At 44.2% G+C, this 23115-nt stretch overlaps 1 protein-coding gene across 1 annotated transcript; it reads left to right on the top strand.

The window, feature by feature from the left end:
- Positions 1–644: 644 nt before the first annotated feature.
- On the top strand, positions 645–2543 carry LOC123449931 (pyridoxine/pyridoxamine 5'-phosphate oxidase 2). Its single transcript, XM_045127301.1, has 7 exons — positions 645–829; positions 903–952; positions 1039–1096; positions 1217–1249; positions 1348–1443; positions 1829–1996; positions 2182–2543. Exons 1-7 carry the CDS (start codon positions 719–721, stop codon positions 2281–2283), a joined length of 618 nt encoding a protein of 205 aa, XP_044983236.1. The 5' UTR covers positions 645–718; the 3' UTR covers positions 2284–2543.
- Positions 2544–23115: the final 20572 nt, after the last annotated feature.

The raw sequence follows: 23115 nt of genomic DNA, 5'->3' as shown, positions 1-23115 counted from the left end.
AATGGTGGATGAGCCTAGTCGCCTACGACGCCGACGCCAACGACGAAGCCGTGCAACTCAATCTCAGGGGCAAAACTCGCATGATGATCATAACATGAACGTTTTTCGTGATTGGATAGCGGAAGGACTGCATAGTAGGCAGTAATTGGTATTTGTTCTAGTGTCGAACAATGTAATTTGTATTTGTTAGTGATTTGTATTTGTACGCCATATTTGAAATGGATTTGTATTTGTATTTGTATTTGTATTTGTATTTGTTAGTGATGACGTGTATGGATTTGAAATGGATTTGTATTTGTATTTGTATTTGTACGCATATTTGAAATGGATTTGTAAAATGAAATGGCGGGAAGAGAAGAATGGCGAAAAAAAAGGATGAAAAGGTGTGGTCAGGTGACTTATAAGTCAGGTGACAACCAAACAGGCGTGACTTATAAGTCACTGGTTTTTAAGTCACCTGACTTATTGGAACCAAACAGGGTCATAAGTTAGATCTATTTGACAAAATAAGTCACTTTTTACACTTTTCAACTTATAAGTTGGTGACTTATTTGAAACCAAACAGGGTCTAAGGCAAACTTCAATCATTTTGAAACCAAGGGGGCTAATTTATAACCTGACGATGATGCGATCCTAGCCGTTCATCCGCCCCATCTCCCCGCAGAGCATCAAGGAAGCGACATCCCCGGCCCAGCGGCTGCGGCGGCGACAGGTGGAGATGGCCGGCGGTGGCGCCGCCGCGTCGGCGCTCTCGAGCCCGTGGAGGGCGCTGCTGCAGCGAGCGCTGGACGCCAACGCGCACCTCAAGCACTCCACCTTCTTCCAGCTCGTAAGCTCCCATATCTCTCCCGTTCCCCTCCCCTTCGATATCGATACCCTAACGGGACGGTCGACCGTTTCAGGCCACGGTGGGCGGCGGCGGCAGGCCGGCGAATCGCACCGTCGTGTTCAGGTGCGCCGCCTGTCCTGGCCTAGCAGTACCCTGCCTTTCCCCTTCAGTTCTTTACCGGTTCTGATCTGAAATTTTGGCCTTGCCAGGGGGTTCCAAGAACACTGCGACAAGATTCAGATTAATACGGATGCGCGGAGCAACAAGGTCTCGCTGCTGCTATTTCCCCGTGATTTCTAACCTTGTTAGTTATGTATACATACACATTGCTTCTTGCTGCTCACTGATTCCTTTGCTGGTTACGGTGTTCGAATCGCGAACGGACAGGTTGGTGAGATCAAGGAATGGCCCCTCGGTGAGGTAGGATGTGAAGAACTGGCACAATTGCGTATCTCCATTTTAGGCATCACAAGCGCCGAGTTCCGGCAGAGGAATGTCTGATCTTCAATTTCTTGCAGATATGCTGGTATTTCACCGATTCGTGGGAGCAATTCCGTATCAGCGGCATCATAGATGTGATCGATGGTTCGAGTCCGGATCCTGCCAAGCTCCAGGTTAGAGCTAAGTAGACTCTGCCTTGTGCTCTGTTCCGTGTAGTGGAGATGTCTTGCAAATGAAACTATGAAAGCATAGCTGTAGTGAAAGATCTGGTTATGCACAAAACTGAACATATAAATTTTCTAGTAGTTTACTTTTGTATAGTTTTTGCACACATGGAGTTTGCTTGTCTCATCAAGAGCAAATGCTTGACCTTGTATTAATGTCTCCACAACTTTCACCTTTCAAAGTTTTTGGTGATGCTCAGAAGCAGCACACCCTGTTCTATTGCGTATAAGAGTAGTTTTTTTTTTCTTGACGAAACACAGCAGTGCTGCTTTCATTGATACCAAGTTCTCTTTTGTAATCCTCTTGCTCAACATCGGTTGTTCTATCACACAGCAACGAGAGAAAGCTTGGTTCGCCAGTTCAGTCAAGTCAAGGTCTCAATACTTGGGACCTTGCCCAGGGCTCCCCGTCGCAAATGATGACCATGTTAAGGATGTCCATCTCGATCCATCAGCTGGCCCAGTTGATGCATATTGTCTTCTGACTCTTGATCCAGAAAAGGTTAGGTTAAGCTTTCTCGTGCCGCATGTTCACGTTTCCATATCTATCGGTATCTGCACTTACTTTGAAATACGGTATCTGCGCCTACTTTGAAAATACAGAATCAGTAATACTTAAATTGTTTGAAAAGTTGCAGATTCATATGCCCCTATAGTGCTGCTTACACTCTTGCCTTTCATATTCAGGTTGATTATGTGAACCTGAAAAGTAATCAGAGATTGATGTTCACAAGAACCAAGGAAGGAGATGAGTCCAGTGATTGGATGGCAGAAAAAGTTAGCCCATGATGGTTCCTAGAAAGGGAGAACATACAGGTGTTATTAGCTACCAGTAGTGTTATTTGGGGGTTTTCCATTGCAAGAAACTGTCTTCATTCCTCGATAAATTTTCTAGCTTGTGAGAATGCATCTTTGGCAGAGCATCCATGGATTACTTGTACTTGTATTAACGAGTTGAGGTGTGTGCTTCACCTGCATTACAGTCCTTCATGAACATACATGATATCTCTAATTGATATCACAATCTTGAATTTCATTGGTCAGCTGTATATCTTGGAATGGTTCATAGGCCAGGAGATACATCGAATCAATCTACATTTATGTCTGTAATTAGAATAATATCACGCACACAAAATAGATGATGAGGAATTGTAGAAGTATTAAGGTTCCTCACTGGTGTTACATGGGTAGTTTTCTAAATTTAGATCCTGCGGCAACCGTGAGATACATAGTTCAAAATCAAGTATATTCAGCAGTTCAACAATGTGAAACATAATGCAGGATTACAAATGCAAAAAGATCATTGGAAAAATAAGAAAAACTAGAACAAATGAACGTAAGGGAAAACAAACAGTTATACCTGATCAACATATTCATCATCCAAATCCTCATCAACAACATCCTGGTCATCTGCGTCAACACGAGAACGATTCTTGCAACCCTTGTTAACCTTTGCCGGCCCACCCTTGCGCTTTACGCCACATCTCTTGGCCTTAGCAGATAAACTAGAACCAATCGGAGGTGAAGGCTTCGCATAGGCAAGAACATGAGGACTACGACGTGCGGTAACAACAACAACTTCACAACCACTTCCGGGAAGTTCACCTAGACTTGGACTAGCAAGGCGTGGGCTCTTCCGAGGAATAACTACATCAACTGGACACTTCTTCGATGCAATGCTTCCGAGGAATAACTACATCAACTGGACACTTCTTCGATGCAATGCGCTTGAACTTCTTCTTCACATGGACAACCAAGTTATCACTGTCGAGCATGAGCTCTACAAGATCAATAGATTCGGAAGCATTAGAACCTTTCTGTAGGCGGGCCGCCTTCTTCCTCTCGAATGCTGCTAGCTTTCTTTTCTTGTGTTGATCCTCTAAAAGAAGCTCAAAGGGCACATCCTCTTCTTGTGTGACCGGTTCAGTTCCATCAACAGATTGGGACTGCATCACTGTCAACTGAAGAGAGCACAAAGGATCCTCAATGCAATCGCCGTGTTCAGCTGATGGATCCACCTTCTCAGCCTCAGCAGTCTTCTCGGCACCGCATAGGTCAAAAAGAACATCGTTGATAATGTTAACATCATCAAAGCTGGCTGCATATATAGAAATCACAAGAAAAATAAATTAAAAAAGGGAAAAGACTCAACAACAAAATAAAACAATAAACATGATATAAGCAAGCTCAAAAACATAGCTCTACTAATTCAAAAAAAGGAGCCACACATACCAGATGAAGCAACGGCTGCAGACGCAAGATTGTGGATATTTAAATTTTTGTTAATACTGGATGCAACATCAACAATTAAACACAAAGTGGTACTTGATTTAGTTGCATCAGATTTTCGATCAACAACAATAACTTCATTACAACCATCTTGGTCACAGTCACTTTTTTCAGAATCATTAAACTCATCAACAACTACATGCAAACAAGGAAAAAATAGAAGCACGGTTTTAAAAGGGAAACTAAAATTACTTGCGAAAACATAAAAAGCCAAATGCAGTACTATAAAAATAACAAAATGGATTTCTAGATAAAACAATCCATAAACAGAAAATAGCAATGAGTTGAACAAAAACAAGCAAAAGAAGTGAATCAGGAGTTCAACTAGACCTAACAAGGCAGGAAAACAAAAAAGAACAACCTGAAGCAGAAGCAAAGTCTGAAGTTACCATGAAAAAAGAAAACTTTGTACATAAAATGTAAACAGAAGCAAAGTACTAAATTTAAAAACGTCAGAAAGTACACAGATACTAAATGAGATTGTTCACTGGTAATTCCACCGAAAACGCACTAAGGAAAACTCTGCTTACTTTATCTTAGGTACATACACATCAACTGTATAAGAAGTTCAACATGTCAAACATCGGCAGTCCAACAACATAACCAGGTGAAGATAAGGGTAGCCATATCAAAGAAATCTCATATAAGAAGTTCAACATGTCAAACATCGACAGCCCAACAACATAACCAGGACAAGAAAACTCATATTCAAATGACAAAGATGCATATGCATAAACATACCTGAAGAAGGATCTGAAGCCATGACAACACCACTCACTCGTGAAAGGATATTGCCAACCCTATATCCACCTACAAAAAACAAAACACATGACACATAGGGAAAAAAATATTATTAGCAAGAAGAAAATCAAACAAAAACAATACAAAAAAGCAACTAAATAAAACCCTAGAACAAAACAATTAAAATTGCACCTACAACTATGAAAGATGAACAACAGCACATCAAGGCAAAGCACATGAAAAAAACAATATTCAGAAAACTATTACTATGTCACATACGCAAGCTAGACTGTCAAAATAAATAAGAAGAAAGGATAAATCTACAACAGATCCAACAACGGCCAAGAGACGACACAACCTTTGCTACATAAATGTCGCATCTAAATACAGCCACACCGAAATGGAATCCACACAATACTACAAGACATGCAAGAAAACGAAGAATCTAACCACCATCTACACAATAGAAAATCCCTACCTACATTTGCATCCAAACATCGGGAGAAAAAGGGGCGCGCGGATGCTAGAGCGCACAGAAGAAACGCGCTGGATCCACCGAATCGTAACAGCGAGGGTTGGGAGGGGAGGCGACAAATGCACCTCTCCAGATGATGCTGAAGATCAGATTTGGAGCAGTTTTTCACCCCCATGACGCCAGACGGTTGGCGCCTTCACTTCAACCCAAACCAAAACGGCCCCGAGCATGGGAGAGCGCGACATCGGGCAGAAATAAGAGCGGGGAGTGCGCGCCCGTTACTACACCCACGAGTGTGGAGATTTCGGTGGGAGTTGAAGCAGGGGAGCCTAAGACAGAGAGGCTCAAAGAGAGTGAGCAAGCAGATGGGGCTTTTGGTCGAGTGAATGCAAAAAGGAAGGGATTTCTAAGAAAGGGTCTTCTGGAGGCACCGAGAGACACCTACAGACAGAGGTGTAAATACAACATTAACTCATTCACCCATAAAGGAAACATCAATTATAAAAAAGCAACATTTTCAACAACACTATAAATAAAAATGCACAACTTTAGAAAGGTACAAGTAAGAACACCAAAACACAAAATAAATTAAGCACAGTGTTGCATCATTCTTCAACTATGAAAAATACACAAGTTCAACCATGACTAATAAAAGAGTCCAAGTTTTAGAACAAAACGTGGATGAACCAAAAGCTGAGCATGAACAATTTCGTAAGAATCACAAATCCTGTGCTTCTACCTAAAATACATCCGCCAAAAATTCGAAACGATTTGCCAAATAACTTCACACAACAAGAAGGACACAGAATCAATTTCTTAAAAAAAACAAAAAACCCCGTGCAATAGCCCCGCAGGCGGAACAAACACCAAATCACCCGAATTCGAAGTGTAGGAAAAAAACGACAGAAATTGACGACGAAGTAATGCATAAATTTCACTAAAATACGCAAATCAGCCAGCAATCTACACAGTAAAACACGAATACAACGGAAAGAGGATGAAACCAATACTGCGAACAAAGAACACAAAACGAAGTAAAATCTGCCAGAAATAACAAGAAATTGTCCATGAAACTCATAAGTAAATCGAATAACAATCGTGTTAGAGGTTCTAGAACATCGAAAACAAGCATTAAACTTGTAAACCGCATAAGATCGTCACGTCTCCGACAACAGATCCGCTAACGAGCGAGATTCCGAACCAAGACGACCATTTAAATACTACAAAGTGTATAGGGATTACTCTTACACTCGACCAAAACGTGCAAGGAGCCATGGTTACAAAGATAGCATGAAGGTCGGGTTGGTATAGATGAAAGGTTAGGTAGAACAACAAAGGAAGTTGAACCAAGGATCAGAATATTATTTTGATCCTAGGATGAGAATAGTGTTTATGTATATATATATATATATTCTCTATTAGAATCAAAGTACAAACATTCATAGTTCCTTTCGTCTTGTCGATTTTGTTTGTTGAGAACTCACATCCTTTTTTATTTTTTGAGCGGGGGTCTCGTCTTGCGGAAACCCTATTTAGCGTCACAGGCGCCGGTTACAGGCAAAATTTGCTAACCGGCGTGTGCAGCGCTCCGCAATGGGCCAGCCCATGTAGAGATCCTTCATGAACGTTTTTTAGCCCGTGAACTTTTTTTAAATCGGTGAACTTTTTTGAAAATCGATTATTTTTTGTTTGGAAATTCGTGAACATTTCTGAAAATAGATGACTATAATTTAAAATTCATGAACTTTTTTCAAAATCAGTGAACTGTTTTAAAAAACTAGTAAGCGGGCACGTGCAATGCACGTACAACCGTAATATATTTATTTGTTCATAACAATTGTAAAATAAAATCAGCAACACTATACTTTCTATAATAGAATGAATAGATTTCAAAATGTTGACGATGTGTAGTACAAAAAAATCTTTATGACTACGACGACAAATAGGAAGAATTTCCATTATGTGAAAGAGTGGATCTTCATGTCGTGTACACAAATGTGAGATATGACAGAAGATAACATCAAACCATAAATCTCTGAGCCATTGACCCCCCTTATCACTCTTTATGTGCACCACCAAGATGCTCTAGACATGTGCATATTTAGTTTATTCTTCACAAAAATATCACAGCACTGAAATTAACTTGACAAGCAACATGCACAGTCGTTCTCCAAAGTATTCCCTTTTAATCTCTCTTTATAGTCCGGTCGCGAAAATTTCATGCTTAAATACCAAAAGAAAGAGTGCCAGATAAAACCAAGGGTGAACACTGGAAAATCAACTGATTTGATATTTGCGTTCAGAAAAAACAAAATTCCTAGATTCTAGTTAGTAATACTACATAGAAACCCTGATTTTCGAGTATACAAGCTTGCACGTAAGAGAAATTTCATGCACACCATGTAAATCCACAATAAATTATAAAAGCTAGCTGGGCAGTTATCTTGTAAGCAACATAACAAATCAAAGAAACAGATACATGCAACAATGTTTGTAGTAGGGACTCTTCCATCTTGGTCACATTTTGTAGTGAAGATATGTGAATTCCATGGCTGCAAGTAGATGAGACATATTATGAGAAAATAAATAAACGGGGCATCTTAATAGTTTGATGGGGGGAGCAGAGGTCGGAGAGCAGTTCTTATGGTGAATATCTGTGTAATTAGGAGGAGACCCATCTTCATTGATCACAACAATAGCACGATATATTTATCTTGTGTCCCACATGGACCTACGTTTTTTAGAAATGCCAGTCATACCTTTGTTTATTAGTCTAATTAAATAGAGGATGTTAAACAGTTCTAGATAGGGACCTACTCCCCTTCCATCTTATCCCTAAATGTTCTTCTGATTTTCTCTGAAATAGTCAAAGAATGGTACATAGTTATAATCAACCAAAACACTATAGTTCAAAATATGCACGAGACAAACAGGGGTAGCAGTTGTAACTGGAAGGAAGACATGTTGGATTACAGTGCAAATAGAGCATAAATGCATATTATGTAAAAGGATTTTGATATGAAGAGTGAGCTCAAGAGAAAGAAGGTTGTACAACAAATTGGTAGGATCCAAGATCAGGCAAAAAAACATGTTCAGGTGGAACGATGCAGAGGACGGAAAAACAATCTTCCATTATCTAAAAAAAATTCATGTCTACAACAACTCTTTGCCTTACCTTCAGCAATCACAAAAATATGTACAGAAAATGAAAACATGATTGATGTTTCCTACCTTAGCTAGGTCAGAAGCAACCATTGGGTTAGAAAAGCACGGGGCTTCATCACTCTTCTGCCCTAAGCGTGATAGTTTTAGTAGATCATGGTCTAGCTCTCTGAAGTAAATTTTACTATGTCCTTTTTTTCTTCTCTAATCCTTGGATTGATAATATGGGAAATAAATACATGAGTATTCTGAGTGCATCCTAGTTACTGTTAACTTTAACACCTGCAAGTTGCAAGCACTCATGCTAGCTGAAATCCATTTCTCAAAAACATTCAGAGTAAAGGGTAGTACTCCTTCCATTCCCTTTTACAAGGACACTTCAATTTTCGTGTCCAACTTTGACTTATAATTTTGGTCAATAAAATAACGATTATATGCCATAAAAATTATATCACAGGAAAGTTATTTCAAATATGCATTCAAGGACATACTTTTTGTAGCATATAACACAAATTTTGTTGGTAGAATTAAATGATCAAAGTTGGACATAAAAATATGAAATGGCCTTGTATAAGGGAATGGAAGGAGTATATAATACCTCAAGTGCATGAGTGGAAAGGATGATTGGTCAGACATGTGAGCTCCATACATTCTCCACTGTGGATCGAACGGCAACACTACACTCTGCACCTCCATGCACAGTGTGGCAAATCCATTACTTTTTTGAGTGATTGCACGCGGTAGGCTCCAACTCCTATAGTAAGTTGCAGATTAGTGAAATATATTGGAATAATTATTGGTACAATCAAATTTCTCAACTTACGCAGGGGGGGGGGATTTGGTCCGACGATTGGGAAAAAATCAGACATTGGATTGTAATTGTCTCCCTTCGACCAAGAAGAGATGTTTATAACTCAGATACCAATTTAGGAGATTGAGACTGGTCAGACTTGGGAGCTCCATACATTCTCCACTTTGGATCGAACGGCAACACTACACTCTGCACAATTGAAATATGTTCTAAAATAGCCAATTCAAGGCATGACGTTGACAAATTTGCTGGACGAATAAAGGGTTCAAAGATATAGCTTTCCATCAAGAGTATGTTCACTAGGAACCACACAAATATCAATAAATGGGGCATTTTTTAATTTCCTCAGGTGATACCCAAGAAACTGCACATGTTCCTATCTAAAGGTACCCATGCATATTGTGAGCAAGCCACCAGACCGCAATAATGTAGATTTGTAAATCCAAGTTACCTAGATACAAAAATGTAGAGCAAGACCGATTAATGGTTCTGTCTATACCTTGCGTGACGGTGAGATCTTAGACCATAAGGCTCGTGCATCTGACATTGTGTGGCGGAGAAAATCTCCCTGCGCATGCTTGAATCCATTGCACGTCGAGAGACAACACGATGCCCTACAGAGAAATTGACGGAACTGCAATCATGTGAACAATTTTAATAGAAATTTCACATGAGTATGCGCTCATGTATATCTATCATGATCAAAGTATTTTTTTATCATAATCAAACAATAGCATAAGAAGACACAAGTTATTACACATAATGTTATCCAAAACATGAGCAATCAAAATTATGGCACCTCTCTTGCAAGGGAAGAATTGAATTTGGGCTATGCAAACTTTCCCAATGTTCACCATGTTATTTGTAAAGAAAATACATGAGGAAAATCAGAGGAAATTACCTGCATGAATGAGCGAGTTAGGGAGAAGCCAAATTAGATTCAGCCCACAACAGAAGGGCCAATCTTCCAGCCCCACATGGTGTGGGCTATCTACTTACAGATGCTAAAGAGATACATCTACAACATCTATTATATGTGCAACATAAGTTAAAAAACTATACTGTACATTCATATTTCGATGCCAATTAATTCAAGCAAAAAGTGATGTCAAAGGCTGGGCTGAACTATAGGTAGTTGGGTTCCCTTTTTCTTGAACAGTGCATTTGCACATTGCAACCTTCTCAAAAGCTTTCCCATTTACTATTTATTTACAATTGTGCAGCTGGCAGATAAGCTGTGGCGGCAGATTGAGATAGTTGGGGATCTGAGGCTCGATCTCCTTATTCGTTGATGCCGCTAGGTGAGACAGAAATTCACCAAGTAAATCTACACACACAAATAAAGCAATAGATTTGTGACATAAATAAGCCATGCTTTTTATTCGGCGCTGAAAGCTAGAATTCAGGATCATGCAAAGCTCCTTGCCATGGAGCTCCTTGTGATGAAGTGGAATTTTGCACAAACCTGCTCGCTATGACCCCGTGGGAAGTACACCACCCTGTTGTCGACCGAAGGAAAGGAAACAAGCAGGCCGGCACAAACGTGTCATATTTCCAAATTCAGGCACTTGTGCTCCTTAGCAGTTGTAAAGTCAAAATCATTTGTGCAGTAGACTCGTCAGTGTTGATTTTCAACAGAAAATGATGGCTCTAGGAACTCTAACAACTCTGAATTCATATGCTGGTCACGAGATTATTTATGAAGGTGGGGGCATGCAACCAAATGAACTTCTAACAAGTGGCCTAGGGTTATCAATTTTTTTTTTCATCTTCGTTGAAAATCAGCAATTATTCAGACGACAATACACATATTTCAGTAAAATCTAATTTGAACAAATTAACACATAAAACAAGAAATTGGATGGGAAATAGGTGAGATTACACAACTGAAATTCTAATCCAAATTAATTAGTAGTGAAGTGAAATTTCGCAAGCATAAAGGTATCCCAAAAACACACATGGAGCATTTTCATGTGGATTGCAACGACCCTGACAGATCCAAATATTACTCCACAGTCACACTCTAGTCTGATGCATTGGGCTATAATGGCCTAAACACACGGCCATAATCAATCCGCACAGAGCTTCGAGGAAACAACACAACGGAAAACCAAGTAGTACTACAAACTTCAAATCTCAGAGACTGAAAATAAATGAACAGCGAAGGCAGCAGCCCACGGACGGTGCAGGGGAGAAGGAAGATAGTACCTTCCAGCGACGTCGGCGCCTGGGCTGGTAGGACAGCGCCCACCGACGACGAGAGACTCGTTTTTTTGCAGCTGGCGAATAAGCTGATGATTGCTCACCGGAGAGGATTTCAGTGTCCTCGTCGATGCGCTTACTATTGGAGGATTTTTTGCTCGCAGCCCACGGTGATCTAGTCCACGGCAGCCATCGCATCCAGATCCCCGTCGGGTGCATCTTCCCGGTAGTGGGAGATAGCTGGCGCTAGAGACCCGCACATGGTGAGCGGCAGCGGTGCATGGATAGGCGGGGCTGGTGGCGGGGGGGGGGGGGGGTGGAGGGCGGCAGCAGGGGCAGACGGGATCCACGCCGGAGGACTCCATGGCGAAGACCGCGGAGCGGGGTCGTCGGGCCGCAGGGATCGAGAGGAGGTGGAACACGGTCAGCCTTAGTTAATTTGGTAAATGCACACGGTGGTGGTGCATGGATGGTGGAAGGCCGTTAGATTGTAATTTGTTGTCTAATTGTGTGGTGGTGATTGATGTTTGTTTTTGTGGGGGTAATAGTTGTGTGTACTTAGAGAAGTTTTCGTTTGATCTTTTATTAGTAGTATAGATTGATGAACTTTTTTCAAAATTGATGATTGTTTTCGAATTCTGTGAAATTTTTAAAAATCCATGAACATATTAAAAAAATGGTGAGCGTTTTTTTATGACCAACGCATTTTTACATGGGCCGGCCCATGAGGAGGAGGGCTGCAGGCGCTGATTTCCCTAACCGGCGCCAAAGGCGTCGAATAGTAGGTCCCCTTGTCTTGTCGAAATATATATAGGTCGAAATAAAGCGGTTATTGCTTCCGTCGGAAAACCCACCGCGGTATTTTTATAAAAATGCCCCTGTAATTTTTGTTATTCAACCCGCGCTCGATCATTTATCTGCAACGTAAAAGGAAAAAACGATTCGCTGCAAAAGTTATACCCGTATGCATCGCCTCCTCCCGTCGACTCTTGGCCACCCTGGCCTGTGCCCAGGCCGCCACCACACCACTCGCCGCCACGGCCGACCTCAACCGCCACCTCTGCCGGTCTCAACCCACCCGCCTCCGCGGCCGTACCTCTCCCCGCTCACTGCCCCCGTTGCGGCGCTCGAGCGCATCGCGTCGACCCTGGTCCACCCTGGCCTGTGCCCAGGCCGCTGCCACACCACTCGTCGCCGTGGCCGACCTCAACCACCACTGTTGTCGATCTCAACCCATCCGCCTCCGCGGCCGTACCTCTGTCTGCTTGCTGCCCCCTTTTCGGCGCTCGAGCACAACTTCTGGATTAAATCAACGCGACAACTACAGTGAGTGGGGATGAAGCGTCTGCTCGATGCAGAACGACGACGGCGCGGCGGAGCGAAGTACTTGCAGGTGGAGGTGGGCCTCCATGGCTCACACGGGGAACTCCGAGGTTATGGCGCGACAACGGCGACTCCTTATGGCCAGATAGAGGCGCCTAATGTTGGAATTATGCCCTAGAGGCAATAATAAATGTATAGTTATTATTATAATTCCTGTATCAAGATAATAGTTTATTATCCATGCTATAATTGTATTGAATGAAGACTCATTTACATGTGTGGATACATAGACAAAACACCGTCCCTAGCATGCCTCTAGTTGGCTAGCCAGTTGATCGATGATAGTCAGTGTCTTCTGATTATGAACAAGGTGTTGTTTCTTGATAACTGGATCACGTCATTAGGAGAATCACGTGATGGACTAGACCCAAACTAATAGACGTAGCATGTTGATCGTGTCATTTTATTGCTACTGTTTTCTGCGTGTCAAGTATTTATTCCTATGACCATGAGATCATATAACTCACTGACACCGGAGGAATGCTTTGTGTGTATCAAACGTCGCAACGTAACTGGGTGACTATAAAGATGCTCTACAGGTATCTCCGAAGGTGTTAGTTGAGTTAGTATGGATCAAGACTGGGATTTGTCACTCCGTGTGACGGAGAGGTATCTCGGGGCCCACTCGGTAATGCAACATCACACACAAGCCTTGCAAGCAATGTAACTTAGTGTAAGTTGCGGGATCTTGTATTACGGGACGAGTAAAGAGACTTGCCGGTAAACGAGATTGAAATAGGTATGGGGATACTGACGATCGAATCTCGGGCAAGTAACGTACCGAAGGACAAAGGGAATGACATACGGGATTATACGAATCCTTGGCACTGAGGTTCAAACGATAAGATCTTCGTAGAATATGTAGGATCCAATATGGGCATCCAGGTCCCGCTGTTGGATATTGACCGAGGAGTCTCTCGGGTCATGTCTACATAGTTCTCGAACCCGCAGGGTCTGCACACTTAAGGTTCGACGTTGTTTTATGCGTATTTGAGTTATATGGTTGGTTACCGAATGTTGTTCGGAGTCCCGGATGAGATCACGGACGTCACGAGGGTTTCCGGAATGGTCCGGAAACGAAAATTGATATATAGGATGACCTCATTTGATTACCGGAAGGTTTTCGGAGTTACCGGGAATGTACCGGGAATGACGAATGGGTTCCGGGAGTTCACCGGAGGGGGGCAACCCACTCCGGGGAAGCCCATAGGTATTTGGGGGGGTCACACCAGCCCTTTGTGGGCTGGTGGGACAGCCCACCAATCCCCTATGCGCCAAGATGGAAAAATCAAAGGGAAGAAGAAAAAAAAAGGAAGAAGTGGGAAGGGGGAAGGACTCCCTCCCACCAAACCAAGTAGGACTCGGTTTGGGGGGGGGGGGAGAGTCCGCCCCCCTGGCTCGGCCGACCCCTTGGGGATCCCTTGGACCCCAAGGCAAGGTCCCCCTCCCTCCTCCTATATATATGGGGCTTTTAGGGCAGATTTGAGACGACTTTCTCACGGCTGCCCGACCACATACCTCCATAGTTTTTCCTCTAGATCGCGTTTCTGCGGAGCTCGGGCGGAGCCCTGCTGAGACAAGATCATCACCAACCTCCGGAGCGCCGTCACGCTGCCGGAGAACTCTTCTACCTCTCCGTCTCTCTTGCTGGATCAAGAAGGCCGAGATCATCGTCGAGCTGTACGTGTGCTGAACGCGGAGGTGCCGTCCGTTCGGTACTAGATCGTGGGACTGATCGCGGGATTGTTCGCGGGGCGGATCGAGGGACGTGAGGACGTTCCACTACATCAACCGCGTTCTCTAACGCTTCTGCTGTACGATCTACAAGGGTACGTAGATCACTCATCCCCTCTCGTAGATGGACATCACCATGATAGGTCTTCGTGCGCGTAGGAAAATTTTTGTTTCCCATGCGACGTTCCCCAACAGTGGCATCATGAGCTAGGTTCATGCGTAGATGTCTTCTCGAGTAGAACACAAAAGGTTTTGTGGGCGGTGATGTGCGTTTTGCTGCCCTCCTTAGTCTTTTCTTGATTCCGCGGTATTGTTGGATTGAAGCGGCTTGGACCGACATTACTCGTACGCTTACGAGAGACTGGTTTCATCGTTACGAGTAACCCCCTTTGCTCAAAGATGACTGGCAAGTGACGGTTTCTCCAACTTTAGTTGAATCGGATTTGACCGAGGAGGTCCTTGGATGAGGTTAAATAGCAACTCATATATCTCCGTTGTGGTGTTTGCGTAAGTAAGATGCGATCCTACTAGATACCCTTGGTCACCACGTAAAACATGCAACAACAAAATTAGAGGACGTCTAACTTGTTTTTGCAGGGTATGATTGTGATGTGATATGGCCAATGATGTGATGTGATATATTGGATGTATGAGATGATCATGTTGTAATAGAAATATCGACTTGCATGTCGATGGTACGGCAACCGGCAGGAGCCATAGGGTTGTCTTTATACTAACATATGTGCTTGCAGATGCGTTTACTATTTTGCTAGGATGTAGCTTTAGTAGTAATAGCATAAGTAGCACGACAACCACGATGGCAACACGTTGATGGATGATCATGGTGTGGCGCCGGTGACAAGAAGATCGTGCCGGTGCTTTGGTGATGGAGATCAAGAAGCACGTGATGATGGCCATATCATGTCACTTATGAATTGCATGTGATGTTAATCCTTTTTGCACCTTATTTTGCTTAGAACGACGGTAGCATTATGAGGTGATCTCTCACTAAAATTTCAAGACGAAATTGTGTTCTCCCCGACTGTGCACCGTTGCTACAGTTCGTCGTTTCGAGACACCACGTGATGATCGGGTGTGATAGACTCAACGTTCACATACAACGGGTGCAAAACAGTTGCGCACGCGGAACACTCGGGTTAAGCTTGACGAGCCTAGCATGTGCAGACATGGCCTCGGAACACATGAGACCGAAAGGTCGATCATGAATCATATAGTTGATATGATTAGCATAGGGATGCTTACCACTGAAACTACTCTCGAGTCACGTGATGATCGGACTTGGGATAGTGTAAGTGGATCATGAACCACTCAAATGACTAGAGAGATGTACTTTTTGAGTGGGAGTTTAGCATATAATTTGATTAAGTTGAACTCTAATTATCTTGAACATAGTCTAAGTCCACTTTGAATATATTTGTGTTGTAGATCATGGCTCACGCAAGTGTCATCCTCAATTTTAATACGTTCCTAGAGAAAGCTAAGTTGAAAGATGATGGAAGCAACTTTGTAGACTGGGCTCGTAATATTAAGCTAATCTTACAAGCTGGAAAGAAGGATTATGTCCTTAATGCTGCGCTAGGAGATGAACCACCCGCTACGGCTGATCAGGATGTTAAGAACGCTTGGTTAGCACGTAAGGAGGACTACTCAATAGTTCAATGTGCAGTCTTGTACGGCTTAGAACCGGGACTTCAACGTCGCTTTGAGCGTCATGGAGCATTTGAGATGTTCCAGGAGTTGAAGTTTATCTTTCAGAAGAACGCCCGGATCGAGAGGTATGAGACCTCCGATAAATTCTATGCTTGCAAGATGGAGGAAAACTCATCTGTCAGTGAACATGTGCTCAAAATGTCTGGGTACTCAAACCGTCTAGCTGAACTGGGGATTGAACTCCCGCAAGAAGCTATCACTGACAGAATCCTCCAATCACTGCCGCCAAGCTATAAAGGCTTTGTGTTGAACTACAACATGCAAGGGATGAACAAGTCTCCCGGCGAGTTATTTGCGATGCTGAAAGTCGCAGAGTCTGAACTCCGTAAAGAGCATCAAGTGTTGATGGTCAGCAAGACCACTAGTTTCAAGAGAAACGGCAAAGGCAAGAAGGGCAATTCAAAGAAGAGCGGCAAGCCTGTTGCCAATCCGCCGAAGAAACCCAAGGCTGGACCTAAGCCTGAAACAGAGTGCTTCTATTGCAAGGGTATGGGTCACTGGAAGCGCAATTTCCCCAAGTATCTGGCAGATAAGAAGGCGGGCAAAGAAAAATCAGGTATATTTGATATACATGTTATTGATGTGTACTTAACCAGCTCTCGTAGTAGTGCCTGGGTATTCGATACCGGTTCTGTTGCTCACATTTGCAACTCGAAGCAGGAACTGCGGAATAGACGAAGGCTGGCGAAAGATGAAGTGACGATGCGCGTAGGAAACGGTTCCAAGGTTGATGCAATCGCCGTCGGCACCGTGTCACTTCAACTACCATCGGGATTAGTGATGAACTTAAATCATTGTTATTTAGTGCCTGCGTTGAGCATGAACATTATATCTGGATCTTGTTTATTGCAAGACGGTTACTCTTTTAAGTCTGAGAATAATGGTTGTTCTATTTCTATGAGTAACATCTTTTATGGTCATGCACCAAATGTGAGAGGATTGTTCATATTGAATCTCGATAGCGATACGCATATACATAACATTGAGACCAAAAGAGTTAGAGTAAACAATGATAGCGCCATATTTTTGTGGCACTGCCGCTTGGGTCATATTGGTGTAAAGCGCATGAAGAAACTCCATGCTGATGGACTTTTGGAGTCACTTGACTTTGATTCACTTGACACGTGCGAACCATGCCTCATGGGCAAGATGACTAAGACTCCGTTCTCCGGAACAATGGAGCGTGCAAGTAACTTGTTGGAAATCATACATACCGATGTGTGTGGTCCAATGAGCGTGGAGGCACGCGGCGGATATCGTTATTTTCTCACCTTCACTGACGATTTAAGTAGATATGGTTATGTCTACTTGATGAAGCACAAGTCTGAAACATTTGAAAAGTTCAAGCAATTTCAGAGTGAAGTGGAAAATCATCGTAACAAGAAGATCAAGTTCCTACGGTCTGATCGTGGGGGTGAATATCTGAGTTTCGAGTTTGGTACTCACTTAAGACAATGTGGAATTGTTTCGCAGTTAACACCGCCTGGAACACCACAGCGTAATGGTGTGTCCGAACGTCGTAATCGTACTTTGTTAGAAATGGTGCGATCTATGATGTCGCTTACTGATTTGCCGTTATCGTTTTGGGGTTATGCATTAGAAACAGCTGCATTCACTTTAAATAGGGCACCATCGAAATCCGTTGAGACGACACCATACGAACTGTGGTATGGCAAAAGGCCAAAGTTGTCGTTTCTTAAAGTTTGGGGATGTGATGCTTATGTCAAAAAGCTTCAGCCTGAAAAGCTGGAACCCAAAGCGGAAAAGTGCGTCTTCATAGGTTACCCAAAAGAGACAGTTGGGTACACCTTCTATCTCAAATCCGAGGGCAAAGTGTTTGTTGCTAAGAACGGAACTTTTCTCGAGAAAGAGTTTCTCTCGAGAGAATTGAGTGGGAGGAAGATAGAACTTGACGAGGTTGTCGAACCTCTCATCCCTCTGGATGGTGGCGCAGGGCAAGGGGAAACCTCTGTCATTGCAACGCCAGTTGAGGAGGAAGTTAATGATGATGATCATGAAACTCCAGTTCAAGTTTCTGTTGAACCACGCAGGTCGACGAGATCACGCGCTGCTCCAGAGTGGTACGGTAATCCCGTCTTATCAATTATGTTGTTAGACAACAATGAACCTGCAAATTATGAAGAAGCAATGGTGGGCCCAGATTCCAACAAATGGCTAGAAGCCATGAAATCCGAGATAGGATCCATGTATGAAAACAAAGTGTGGACTTTGGAGATGCTGCCTGAGGGCCGCAAGGCCATTCAGAACAAATGGATCTTTAAGAAGAAGACGGACGCTGACGGTAATGTGACCGTTTATAAAGCTCGACTTGTGGCAAAGGGTTTTTCACAAGTTCCAGGAATTGACTACGATGAGACTTTCTCTCCCGTAGCAATGCTTAAGTCCGTCAGAATCATGTTAGCAATAGCTGCATTTTTCGATTATGAAATCTGGCAGATGGATGTCAAAACGGCGTTCCTTAACGGTTTCCTTAAGGAAGAGTTGTATATGATGCAACCCGAAGGTTTTGTCGATCCTAAAAATGCTGACAAGGTGTGCAAGCTCCAGCGATCCATTTATGGGCTGGTGCAAGCATCTCGGAGTTGGAACAAACGCTTTGATGAGGTGATCAAGGCATTTGGGTTTATACAAGTGGTTGGAGAATCTTGTATTTACAAGAAAGTGAGTGGGAGCTCTGTGGCGTTTCTAATATTATATGTGGATGACATATTACTGATTGGAGACAACGTAGAGCTTTTGGAGAGCATAAAAGGTTACTTGAATAAAAGTTTCTCTATGAAGGACCTAGGAGAAGCTGCTTACATTCTAGGCATTAAGATCTATAGGGATAGATCAAAACGCCTGATAGGACTTTCACAAAGCACATACCTTGATAAAGTTTTGAAGAGGTTCAAAATGGAACAGTCCAAGAAAGGGTTCTTGCCAGTGTTACAAGGTACGAGATTGAGTAAGACTCAGTGCCCAGCAACTGATGAAGATAGAGAGCATATGCGCTCCGTCCCCTATGCTTCAGCCATAGGCTCTATCATGTATGCAATGCTGTGCACTAGACCGGATGTTAGCCTGGCCATAAGTATGGCAGGTAGGTTCCAGAGTAATCCAGGAGTGGATCACTGGACGGCGGTCAAGAATATCCTGAAGTATCTGAAAAGGACTAAGGAGATGTTTCTCGTGTATGGAGGTGACGAAGAGCTCGCCGTAAAAGGTTACGTCGATGCAAGCTTTGACACAGATCCGGACGACTCTAAGTTGCAAACCGGATACGTATTTATTCTTAATGGGGGTGCAGTAAGCTGGTGCAGTTCCAAGCAAAGCGTCGTAGCAGATTCTACATGTGAAGCGGAGTACATGGCTGCCTCGGAGGCGGCTAAGGAGGGTGTCTGGATGAAGCAGTTCATGACGGATCTTGGAGTGGTGCCAAGTGCACTGGATCCAATAACCTTGTTCTGTGACAACACTGGTGCCATTGCCTTAGCAAAGGAACCAAGGTTTCACAAGAAAACCAGACACATCAAACGACGCTTCAACCTCATCCGCGACTACGTCGAGGAGGAGGACGTAAATATATGCAAAGTGCACACGGATCTGAATGTAGCAGACCCGCTGACTAAACCTCTTCCACGGCCAAAACATGATCGACATCAGAACTGTATGGGTGTTAGATTTATTACAATGTAATTCACATGGTGATGTGAGGGCTAGATTATTGACTCTAGTGCAAGTGGGAGACTGTTGGAATTATGCCCTAGAGGCAATAATAAATGTATAGTTATTATTATAATTCCTGTATCAAGATAATAGTTTATTATCCATGCTATAATTGTATTGAATGAAGACTCATTTACATGTGTGGATACCTAGACAAAACACCGTCCCTAGCATGCCTCTAGTTGGCTAGCCAGTTGATCGATGATAGTCAGTGTCTTCTGATTATGAACAAGGTGTTGTTGCTTGATAACTGGATCACGTCATTAGGAGAATCACGTGATGGACTAGACCCAAACTAATAGACGTAGCATGTTGATCGTGTCATTTTATTGCAACTGTTTTCTGCGTGTCAAGTATTTATTCCTATGACCATGAGATCATATAACTCACTGACACCGGAGGAATGCTTTGTGTGTATCAAACGTCGCAACGTAACTGGGTGACTATAAAGATGCTCTACAGGTATCTCCGAAGGTGTTAGTTGAGTTAGTATGGATCAAGACTGGGATTTGTCACTCCGTGTGACGGAGAGGTATCTCGGGGCCCACTCGGTAATGCAACATCACACACAAGCCTTGCAAGCAATGTAACTTAGTGTAAGTTGCGGGATCTTGTATTACGGGACGAGTAAAGAGACTTGCCGGTAAACGAGATTGAAATAGGTATGCGGATACTGACGATCGAATCTCGGGCAAGTAACGTACCGAAGGACAAAGGGAATGACATACGGGATTATACGAATCCTTGGCACTAAGGGTCAAACGATAAGATCTTCGTAGAATATGTAGGATCCAATATGGGCATCCAGGTCCCGCTGTTGGATATTGACCGAGGAGTCTCTCGGGTCATGTCTACATAGTTCTCGAACCCGCAGGGTCTGCACACTTAAGGTTCGACGTTGTTTTATGCGTATTTGAGTTATATGGTTGGTTACCGAATGTTGTTCGGAGTCCCGGATGAGATCACGGATGTCATGAGGGTTTCCGGAATGGTCCGGAAACGAAAATTGATATATAGGATGACCTCATTTGATTACCGGAAGGTTTTCGGAGTTACCGGGAATGTACCGGGAATGACGAATGGGTTCCGGGAGTTCACCGGAGGGGGGCAACCCACTCCGGGGAAGCCCATAGGTATTTGGGGGGGTCACACCAGCCCTTTGTGGGCTGGTGGGACAGCCCACCAATCCCCTATGCGCCAAGATGGAAAAATCAAAGGGAAGAAGAAAAAAAAAGGAAGAAGTGGGAAGGGGGAAGGACTCCCTCCCACCAAACCAAGTAGGACTCGGTTTGGGGGGGGAGAGTCCTCCCCCCTGGCTCGGCCGACCCCTTGGGGATCCCTTGGACCCCAAGGCAAGGTCCCCCTCCCTCCTCCTATATATATGGGGCTTTTATGGCAGATTTGAGACGACTTTCTCACGGCTGCCCGACCACATACCTCCATAGTTTTTCCTCTAGATCGCGTTTCTGCGGAGCTCGGGCGGAGCCCTGCTGAGACAAGATCATCACCAACCTCCGGAGCGCCGTCATGCTGCCGGAGAACTCTTCTACCTCTCCGTCTCTCTTGCTGGATCAAGAAGGCCGAGATCATCGTCGAGCTGTACGTGTGCTGAACGCGGAGGTGCCGTCCGTTCGGTACTAGATCGTGGGACTGATCGCGGGATTGTTCGCGGGGCGGATCGAGGGACGTGAGGACGTTCCACTACATCAACCGCGTTCTCTAACGCTTCTGCTGTACGATCTACAAGGGTACGTAGATCACTCATCCCCTCTCGTAGATGGACATCACCATGATAGGTCTTCGTGCGCGTAGGAAAATTTTTGTTTCCCATGCGACGTTCCCCAACACCTAACCCTTGCTCCCCTCTTCGTATCCCTTCTCCGGCAGGAACTCATCATCTGGTGAGATCCCCTCCCTATGCCTCCAAACGTGTGCCAAGCACCGGCAAGAAATTTTGTTTTGTGGGGATTTGTTTGCTGATGAATGAATGTATTGAATGTAAGATTGTATTGTTGTAGAGACAGAGAATGGAACACCACCTTCAGTTTGTCATCTGATCCCACATTCTCTACCCCATGAGTGAAATAAGATAACAGTCCATTGATCAATTCACGTAACCTCTTTGTTTTGCTTTGCTTGTCCCGCTCAATTTCTCATCATGATGGAATTAACAATAGACGGGTTGATTTCTCAACAAAATAGGATAGGACTGGCTACATTAGTTAGTTAGCTTATTATTTTGATAAATCAAAATGATTATAAAAAGATTAAAAGCGTGTGGTATTTTTTTCTTCCGTTGCAACGCACGGGCCCTTTTGCTAGTCTATACTACTAATAAACAGTCCAACGTATTCATCGCTATGTCACCTCAGCCAAAGCTGCACAATTTTCCGTAGAGGAATTATAACCTTCCGATCAGATCTCCTAATTACATCTAACTGTCAAGATTGTACCAGGCCCACGTTAAATGTACGTTTAGCATATTTTCAAGCGGACGAAAACTCTGCCACAATCGGGCATGAACTTGTAGGCCTCCGTGAGGCCCTTCCCTGCAAAAAGGGGCACGTTGTAGTCGTTGCCACCGAACTCGCCGACGACAAACAACGAGTTGGCGTAGAACTCCTTGCACTTATCTGCAGAAACATTGCAAAATCCCCAATCAGTTCATCGCAATCCACCACGTATCTAGCTGGCTGCAAAGGTGGGATTCCTTTTGACGTTTTGTTTGTTTACCCTTGGTGGAGTTGCAGAAGAAGGGCTTGAGGTCACGGAACCACTGGATTTGGGTCATGAGGGCGCCGGAGTTCCAAATGACGGCGCCGAGTCCCCTGGCCTCGAAGTAGGGCATGTCGAGCGCGGTGGCGCCGGTGATGATGAAGTTGGCCCCGTACCTGAAGTCGGAGTGGTTGGCCTTGGACGGCGGTAGCAGCTGCAACCCGAACTCCTACGCTGCAGTAGCGACGACCGATCGGGCAAGCGGCGCGTCAGAATCTCGGGGGCAGAGGAAGCAAGCAAGCAAGAGAAGCGATCGAATCAAAATCGAGCACGGTAGTCAGTCAAGTCAACTCACCCAGGTGGTCGACGACGAGGCGGCCGTCGGAGCAGCGTCCGGTGGGGAGGATTCCTGGCGACGGGAACAGTGGAACGGATCAAGACTCGGGCTTGGGCTTGGGCGCCGCCTTGGCGTGCTTCGTCCGGGCCGCCGCCGCCTCCTTGTGGCTCTCGTCGGCCTCCGCAGCAACCATGCGGAGCTCGACCGCCCCGCATCGCAAGGAAGAAGGAGGGCCCGGCGTCGGCGTATACAAAGAAGGGGCGGGGCGGGGAAGATCACAGGGCCAGCTCGCAAACCCCCGCGTCCGATCCG

Source organism: Hordeum vulgare, chromosome 4H (genome assembly GCF_904849725.1).
Source record: "Hordeum vulgare subsp. vulgare chromosome 4H, MorexV3_pseudomolecules_assembly, whole genome shotgun sequence".
NCBI lineage: Eukaryota > Viridiplantae > Streptophyta > Magnoliopsida > Poales > Poaceae > Hordeum > Hordeum vulgare.
Note: the sequence above shows the minus strand (reverse complement) of the source record. Positions and strands in the feature narration are given on the sequence as shown.